The sequence below is a fragment of the Triticum urartu genome, chromosome 5 (genome assembly GCF_003073215.2).
Source record: "Triticum urartu cultivar G1812 chromosome 5, Tu2.1, whole genome shotgun sequence".
NCBI lineage: Eukaryota > Viridiplantae > Streptophyta > Magnoliopsida > Poales > Poaceae > Triticum > Triticum urartu.
This window is the reverse complement of record NC_053026.1, coordinates 336085228-336094961: the sequence shown is the minus strand read 5'-3', so window position 1 is coordinate 336094961 and position 9734 is coordinate 336085228. Positions and strand designations below refer to the sequence as shown.

Below are 9734 nucleotides of genomic sequence, written 5' to 3'. Positions count from 1 at the left end.
ATTACCAGTACCTGGCATGATTAGAACAACTATCAGGAGGCTATAAGGATTAAACAAGTATGCTTGTGCTAAGTTGGATGAGAGAAAACAAAAACAGGTTGTAGATTAACAACTTGCTGCAGCACGAACTTTAAGAAACATCATGAGCGTGTATCCATATAGCCGGTTGTTGACTATACTATTAACCATGCTCTTAATGAACAACCCAAACCGACCCCACAGGCAGCAGGTCGTTCCATGGATAAGGGTGATTAGTACACGTACGTCCAAACGTGTTGAGATGGCAGCGTGTTAGCTTGCCCACGCCTCTGGGTGGCTTGCCGTGTGAGGACTAATTAGCAGTTGAACCCTGACGGGCTCCTTTGTGTGACCGGGATTGATTGGCATGCTCTAACCAGCTGGAACGTACAGTACGCGTATCAGTCTCAACCATTTTCTTTTTGTAAAGTCTCAACCATCATCTAGTCGGTCAATAGAAATAAAATACGGATAATGATAGCCCCATTTGCCTGCCAACTCTTGGAACCGCAAGCACGCGTAGTCTGGCAGACAACCGTGTCCTCTTTTTTTTTTCAAAAAACTCGACAAACGTGTCCTTAAGATATGCCTCTCTCGTATAGGCACAAGTCAGGCCTTCTAAGACGAACGGGGAGGGACCACTCTACATCTTCAAATCGGATTATCAAAATACAGTGCTCTATATTTACTCAATTTGCATGTGCCAAGCCCTAGGGAGGGTGAAGTCACTTCGACGGCTTGCCTTGTGGGCACGGCCAAGTTTTTGTGCAGAGGAAATCGTTGGGTTTTCCTATCCTGATATTTTGCTCCTGCAAATAGCTCGTGATGGCGTTCTTTTGCCAGCCCTTGAAGCTCCTGCAAAGCAAGCACCAAAAACATCAGACTACAACATAGCGTTAGCTTAAGAAAAAGGTAGCATTAGCAAATGTTCGTCACTGTCGCCATCCAAACGAAACCTACACTAAATAGGCTTGCATTTAAGTCGGAAATGAACCTTTGAAGCAGAATTTTCATTGTGTTCAAAGCTATACAATAACAGATTTGGGCAAAATGCATCCCAATGAAACATTATATGATTATGATTACGAAGAGAAAGGTGAGTATGATGAGATGGTCATGGACAGAAGTTATCAAGTAGTTGCAGAAAAAATTAGCTGTTAATGTTGAACTTTAAGATAAATGTGGACCGCCCAGCAGAAAAGAAGAAGGAAAATGAAAAACGTGATCACAACTATTAGTGCTGCCAAGAGTGACACTCGACAATGTTCAATGGACATTGATCCTAGGAGACTCTTGCCAAACAGTACAAACTAGTATGAACCAAAAGAACATATAAGATATTAAGGAAAGCTTATCATGCCCATTCAAGACTCAACTAGCGTAATATTTAGGCCTTGTACAATGCAAGGTGCTTAGGAGAGGTGCTTGGAGAAATAAACCAGGCTTTCCTTAAGCACCAGTGCTTATTTTATATAGGGCAGACGCTTAATTAGGCGTCTCTCTTGTAGAAATAGGCACCGATGCTTCAGAAAAAACCGGTTTATTTTTCTAAGCACCTCCCTAAGCACCTAGCATTGTACAAGGTCTTAGGTGCTTGAAATAGTCAGAGATTTGAATTATATGGAGGGTATAGTTAGGTTAATAAATGATTTAACCATATACATCGAATAAAACCAAATGCCAGAAAAAGTATTGAATATTCATTTCATAGATTGTGATGGTATGCAGTGCACAGGAACCGCACTGAGCAACATTGAAAGATCACAAGAGTTCCAATACGACCTATTTGCAAGAAAGATTATTTGAGATTTTACTGTTTGGGAACCGAAACAAGCTTGTTTTCACCTTAAGGTGGGTTGGTTGCTGCTAATTAACCCAGTTTATGAAACTGCTACTACAATAAGAAACTGGTTATGCTACTTACTTCTGATCAAGATGTGCTATAACTTCACCACCAGGAAATCCTGCCTTCGTGGCTTCATACGAAACTTTGATGGAATGCTTCCACATCCCACCAACCTCACCAGAACTCTTTCCATTTACTTGAGGCGGAGCGTCCATTGGCAAAGAGTAACCAGACAGGAGATGACCCACCCAGACACCATCTTTGCTGATAAAAATTGAGGATGTAAACAATATCAGACTACTAATATTGTTCAAGCATGAACGGAATGCTCACGTCTCTGCCAGTTTGCTCCTCACTAAATAAGTATATACATAAACTGAGAACACATTGCTCGGAAAGAGTAGTCACTTAGGAATAGGGCTGCATACACATTCACTTCAGCATAAGAGATATCAGGAATTTATCGGCAGTTAGGTAAAAGTCAGAACCAATCAAACAGTACAGAACAAACTGTTTTTTTCTAGTATGGTTATCCATTTCAACAGTATGCTTTGTATGATAATAAGATTTAAACTAATAACTACATAATCCAAACAAGTTATAAGATGTTCAAGAATGCATTTTGGCACACTGGCATTAGAGCACTTCATAAAGGCCACATATTTTGCTTCAAGATCCATGTATGGTATATTTGGTTGTACTATTGGTGAATTTATCTTATGCTGCTGTGACAGGTGGAACCACATGTATTACCTCTCCCCCTTCATCTCTCTATGTGTTCCAGGTTTAAGAAGGAAGGAATCACAAAATGCGGTTATTAGATCAAAGACGAGGAGATGGTGATCTAAGGTGAATCTCATGGATGTTCCCTAAGATAATATCATCATGATTCGTGGTCAATATCAGGGAGCAACTTCACTACACAACATGAGCATGAAAAGAAACAGCCAATCATCTATCTGTAACAAAGTGGGTTGGCTTAGGTCATACACTTTTATACTGAATCATTACAACTACAATAAGCATTATAAGTCCAGAATTCGAGGGGCGGCAATGCGTCGTTAGAAACTGCTGCAATAATAATTTCACCTCAGGGCTTACATGACAATATCCGTATGACGAGGGGCGTAGTGACCACCACCGATACCTAGTAGAACCTTTTCACCACTCCTGCATAACCAGAAATGAGGTTTGGAGCCTTAAGAAGAGCAAAAGTGATGAATGAATACTTGAAACAAAAAAAAGGAAGGTCGCCATTTCAAATACCAAACAAGTAAAGTATGACAGTGAAAAGATGCAGCCCTGGTATGCAAGAGCATAATAGAACTTAATTATGCCAATGCAGAATGATACAGGTTTCACAAACCAAGGTCAACTGAATTGTGGCACATATTGCTAAAGGACCAATGTTTGTGACTTGTAATTTCAAACTTTTAGTGTCTGGACCTCTCCTACAGTTTTCAGTTCAAAAGAAAAATTAATTTGCGAAGCATAATATATTGAAAGTGAAATTATTTTTCGTTTATCATAACACTGATCCATCTATGTCCTGATCTGTCGAGAAGTAACATTTTTACATACTGACAGCAAAAATTAAGTGCTTGACTGCACGCATTTAAGGAAAACCTATATTTAGTGATGCAGGGAGTATAGAAGATTGTTAAGTCATAAATCTTTTGACTAATACATCGTTGCAGATGATCTAACATTTTATTCGCACAATCTTGAATTCGAGTTGTTAAATTCCAATCATCCTGATTCCCAGAGCGGTTTAAAGTTCCTGTTAGAATTCTTAATTAAATCACTGCTCACCCCCATAAAACATAATAAATCACTGCAAGGATTCTAACCAGCCATCCAACCACCTCATTGTTAGACTCCATGTAGAGAAAAGAATATGTCAACATACCCCAGCCAAGTTCCAACAGCATTTCCTTCCTCAAGACCAAGACCTTTCCATAGAACCTGAAATGATTGGAGAGCTCAGTTTCATGTTCTCCTATGTTTGTTTTTACTTTTGAAACAAATAAGTCGTCAAATGTACATTTGATTAATATTTAGAGACTTTTGAGCCTGCGGTTACTTTAAACAGTGATAAGAGTGCATTTTTTGCAAGTTCTTACCTAATTCTACCACATTAGGACTTATGGTGACAATTAAAAAAAAGTTCTGCACATTGGGTATTGCCTAATTGGTACTACTCCAACAGGTACTATGCATAATTAAAACAAAAGAAAGTTTGACACTCAAGAAAAAGGGTGAAAGCTTGACATTTTAGCTGAAAGGTATTGAATATGGGCAATGCACCAATAAGTGTCAATGCTTTGCTGTACTAATTTCAACCTGTACATGCATTATGATCTTTTTCTGGAGGGGGGAGGGGGGATGGCATGAGATCTTGCAGTTCGAACAACGAAACCCTTCGGGTTCTCTTGCAAATCCACAAGAAGGAACAAAGTACATGACGAGAGAGAGAGAGAGAGAGAGAGAGAGACTCAACTAGAGCAATGGCCTGCGCAGCATCTTGTCTACCCCAGTATTCTTGTGTACTTCCTGACATACAAGCATTCACATTAGCTATTCTGGTACAACATACTCATTGACAATAGCCTAGACTTGCTTGTTTTGCATTTATATGTAAATCAACTGCACGAGTGGCCATCTGCTGCTTTTATATCAGGAAATTCATATGAACCCAATGTAACCACTTTATAGCATCTCGATCAGCCAGTTTTTCTGTGCAGCATCCTTTGGAGGAGTTGATTATTTGATTCATTGGTTTTCATGTCGAATGCAGGATGTTTTACAGAGGTGGGTTATCTGGCTGCTTGGGTTGCACAAGTGTGAATCATTTGATATGATAAAATTATAGTCCAAATAATAAATTATCTATCTTTTGGATTTTTAAGATCCAAAAGTTCAAATAATAATATAAATGATTGTTGGCATTTGTAGACTAAATGCTTCAACAGAGATACTGAGGTATCCTCATTATAGTTTGTGTTTGTTTGTTTTGTGAAAGAAACGGTAGAGGAGAGTCCAACCCTACATATCATACGTTAAATAGGCACTTGTCCCTGAATTAATGTGTAATAATTCTTAAATAACAAACCACCGATCCTTTGGCTGCGCTAAGCGATAAAAGATAGCTTGTATGAGTAAGGAACTAAGGATGGATATAAATGTGTACCTATCTCAACAAACATCGTGGGTGTACTGGTAAGTGGTCCATGGTGAGTAGCTTCAAGTGTAATCTTCAAAAGCAAACAGTATTAAAATCAGTTGATTTGGAAATAGAAAAGGCATCAAGGAAGCAACATACCTCAAACTCTGGAACAAGACCTTGGTCTGCAGCAACCTTTTGCATCAACCGGAACCATGGGCCAATTCGAGGGTTTGGCACCGCTGCCCATCCAGGCCTCCCACCTTGAGGGGGGGTCTCATCCTCCCTCAGATGTGGCACACCTTCAGAAGTAGATTCACAAGAATGAGCAAACCATCAATTATAAAACAATGATTGTGGTAAGAAGGAACCACTAATTAGTAATCGACATGCCTGTATGCATGTGGGTTGAAAAGCATGGACATTGCTCACAAACCATGAAACCAAACAATCGCAGGCTCAAGTATACAGGGAAATCAGGAAAAATATATAATATAATTAACTGCCTGTATGCTAGAAGAATAAGTGCAGTAACTTCGAATGTACTAACAATTTGTATATGGTATCATATTTACATATTTAATAGGATTTTACACATAACATATCGAGGTTTGATTGCACTTGTGAATTAAACAGGATACAGACAGATGAATGCAGAACCAACCGATTGGATGGACAGTGAGTGCAGGGCGGTTGGAGACTGCAGTGTGTTTGCTGAGGAATATGACCTCGGAAACAGCCTCTCCAGTGGCTTCCTGCCACCGACGGTCAAGATCATCCTCTGCAACAATGCTGCGTTCATGCTTCAATAACCTAACATTCCCATTTGTAAAGCTCTCCATCCCCTCCTAAAAACAAATATCAGCACCAGTTAGTTGGGAACTATGCCACAAACACATTGTCGGATACCTTACGAATAAATAAAATAAGGATAAAAATTGCAGGTAACTTTAACTGAGATCAGAGTGGAACATAATGGACCATTGTTTTGTTACATTACATGATCCTAGATCTCTGTACACCAGTGAGATATGCAATTTACTAGGGTATACTCGTGGATAAAATTCTAGCAACAACGCACCTAATAAACAGTTAGCTTGTTACTCCCAGATTGCAGCCACTGCCACTATGTTGCCAGCAACAGCAGTCATGCCTCCGGTCACAAGTGTCATTCCAGACACCGAAATAATCCCCATAACACAGCTTTGGCAACAAATTTCTATTTAATATATCAAAACCTAGAGAGTATAGGTTGAATCTATTCTTCAAGACAAATCTAACCAAAATAATGATACAGAATACAGTCAGAATAATTTTACTGCACGCATTCTAAGATGGCATCTATCCCCACATGGAGGTTTTTCAGTAGACAAACAAAGAGCGAAATTCTGGCCTTCACGAAGCAAATCGTGAGGCAGGGATTTTTCTCATCGAACAAGCTTCCTGCTTCACAGTCGCAACTATTGTTCTATTTCTAAGTACTACGCACTGCGCCAACCCTAACCGGCACCGCACTTCGTCGCTGCTAGTCATCCTTACTCAACGGCAAAGTTAATCTTGCGATTGATGCATACAGATTGCCAAGAACAGCGTGTACAGTCGAATGTGCTCGAAACTCAAAGGGGTTAGGTTGATGGGTGATAGGAAGAGCTTCCTCACCGGGATGGGCGGGCCGGGGGACCAGCCAGGCATAGCCAGGAACGCGGCGGCGGGGCCGATGGACGCCGGGTCGGACGCCGTCGCTACCACGAGAACAACCATCTTCTCCGATTCCCCTCCTCCTCCGGTCTGCTTCTCGCCGCCTCAAAGCTGTGGGAGTTTATTAAAAAATAAATTGAGACGGTAGTTTACTTCTGGGGGAAAGAAAAGCTTCGCGCCGCAAGCCCGCAGGGATTGGTTTTCAGGGGGCGGCGCACACGCCTGTGACGGCTCAGAACGATACGGGCCGTTTGATTCGACGTTTAATGGCTGAGATTAAATTAACAAAACTCGGATGCGTCCCGTGCAAGTCACAAACAAGCTACTCGGCCATAACATATTCCTCGTACCATCGTATTTTGGGTGGATTTACTAGCAAAAGAGCCAGAGAAGAAAATACCACCCGGACCTTATTATACCCCAATAAGTCTTGTCGAGACGTCTCTTTCTCGACATAAGATAAGAAATCTGCTTTTTTTCTCATGCAAGATTTTGCCGAGGCGTACATGCATCGTTATCGACGGTTTGTTTCGTCTCTAATTTGGCTTTGATGAGGTGTTTATTGCAGTCCTGGTTGGTGTTGGTACGAAAGAAAGATAGATCATGCGCTATTGATTAAAATTGCATCTTAAATAGCATTTTTAAAATATTTAACAGCTAAAATAACATCATATTCATATTCTACACATTTTTCTAATCAAATTCATACATAACATGTTAAAATTAGAGTTGTGGTTTAAAAGATATGAGTATTTTAAAAAATATTATTTGTTCTAGATGGACTGCACGTTAATTATAGAAATGGTAAGGGGTTTACGGTAAAACACAAAAATAATTCATTTTGTGTCACTTAATGATGGAGTGCGGGTTATTTACCAGCAAAGGGATGGGGGTTTATGTAAAACAGTTAAAAAAGTTTGTTTTCTCACTTAAATGTGGATGGTGGGTTAATTACCTGGAAATAGGTATATTACCTAATAAATTTGTAAATTACATATACCACGAAAATAATATAATAGGAGACTTCTTTCGCATAAGAATTCAACAATATAATTTGTATAGCGTACAACTTATATTTTGAGTAAATTACAAACAAAAAACACATATGAGGGTTTAAGATTACTACTACCATTATTGGAACTTTTTTCAAAACAAAACAATCGCTTTTGGGGATGGTTTGTTTTAGATTGCAGTGGTCGTGCGATTTGGCCATTTGAATCCATTTTCCGACAAGGCTGGCCCATCTGCCAGAAATCTAATGGTTGTTTGCCCTCGGCGGTTAACCCCCTAGCCGAAAATGTTTCCCTGTCATTCTTCTCCCTTTCTCCCGCGCACGACTACAAGAACCCATGGCGACTTGAGGTGTCGGTGATGACTCGTTCGGCAACGATGATGCTCACGGAAGTGGCGGTGATGGTCGTTTCTTGCGATTCAAGTTGTTTGGATCTGATGATGGATGCGGTGTGGATTTGGAGGATGACTCGCACCCATCATCATCAGAATCATCAGCCTTACCCCACCGAATGCACAAGGCTTGCGCCGTGGCAACCAGCATCTCCGGCAAGGACCATCTAAGCAACTACATCTTCGATGACGGCTAGTCTCCCCTCCCCCGTGCCCTAAAATTTGGGGATTTTAGGTTCTGGTTTGTCAAATTCTGCTGAACTGGACTCTTGTAAGGGCATATTTCTCCCTAAGTGGTTTTGGTGATTGATGATAGTGCATTTGCGAACTAACCGTGTGCATTAAGCATTTCAGATATCTCATGTCTAGGCACTAGATGATTCGGTGTCCCTCGGAGCCTATCGAAGACAACGGTTCTCTACGTGTCTTTTCGGTGGATTTGATTCGTAGGAAAGCCGTAGTATTAAGAGGGGGTCCGCTTCGGAAAGGTATGGGTGGAATCGACACGTACACAGCCCCATATGCACCCACAGCTTCCTTTCCCTTCTCTGGAGCGTTTCCATATGTTTTATGTGGTGTGTTTAGTGACTTGCAAGCGGTAGTGCCGCTAGTGCCCACGGTAGTACCGCTGGGTACTTCGTGGCACTACCGCTTAGGGTTTCCCCGAGCGTGCAACATTCTGTTGCCGGTCTCCTTTTAACGGTAGTAGGGCGGTAGTAGCACGGTAGTACCGCTCTGGCGGTACTGCAGCCCATACTACCGCCGCCACTACCACTTGCGGGGTTTTCCTCTATGCAAGCTTCTGTTCCCACTTTGCTCTAAGCGGTAGTAGAGCGGCACTAGGACGGTAGTACCGCTTCGCACGGTACTGCCGCCTTGGCACCCTCTACTACTGCTGCCTCTCCAGGTCTAAAATCCCTAAGCGGTAGTACCCCTAGGGGCAGTGGTAGTACCGCTCTGGCGGCACTACCGTAGGTACATCCAGTGTACTTTAGCCCTATACGGGCTAGTACCGCCTAAGCGGTAGTACCGCTCCTAGAAGCGGCAGTACCTCTTAGTTGCGGGCACAGGGCAGAAAAACGGTTGGATTTTTGTCTCCCTATATAAAGGGGGTCTTCTTCTTCCTAAGATTGACCTCTTCCTCCTAAGCTTCATTGCCATTCAAAAGCTCATTCTTGCCCGATCTATCTCCCTAGCCAATCAAACTTGTTGATTTTCTAGGGATTGGTTGAGAAGGCCCCGATCTACACTTTCACTAAGAGAAATTTGATTCCCCCCACTAATCCCCTACGGATCTTGTTACTCTTGGGTGTTTGAGCACCCTAGACGGTTGAGGTCACCGCAGAGCCATATTCCATTGTGGTGAAGCTTCGTGGTGTCGTTGGGAGCCTCCAATTAAGTTGTGAAGATAGCCCCAACCTTATTTGTAAAGGTTCGATCGCCGCCTTCAAGGGCCCCAATAGTGGAATCGCGGCATCTCGCATTGCGTGGGGGCGTGAGGAGAATACGGTGGGCCTAGTGGCTTCTTGGGGAGCATTGTGCCTCCACACCGCTCTAATGGAGACGTACTTCCTCTCAAAGGGAAGGAACTTCGGTAACACATCC

At 41.9% G+C, this 9734-nt stretch overlaps 1 protein-coding gene across 1 annotated transcript; it reads right to left on the bottom strand.

Moving 5' to 3' along the window:
* Positions 1–543: 543 nt before the first annotated feature.
* Positions 544–6904, bottom strand: LOC125508893 (D-aminoacyl-tRNA deacylase). The gene is made up of 9 exons (XM_048673690.1): positions 6687–6904; positions 5692–5875; positions 5187–5329; positions 5055–5118; positions 4365–4417; positions 3774–3829; positions 2966–3034; positions 1943–2128; positions 544–873 (listed from the first exon to the last, which is right to left on the bottom strand). Exons 1-9 carry the CDS (start codon positions 6786–6788, stop codon positions 744–746), a joined length of 987 nt encoding a protein of 328 aa, XP_048529647.1. The 5' UTR covers positions 6789–6904; the 3' UTR covers positions 544–743.
* Between the last annotated feature and the right edge of the window lie 2830 nt (positions 6905–9734).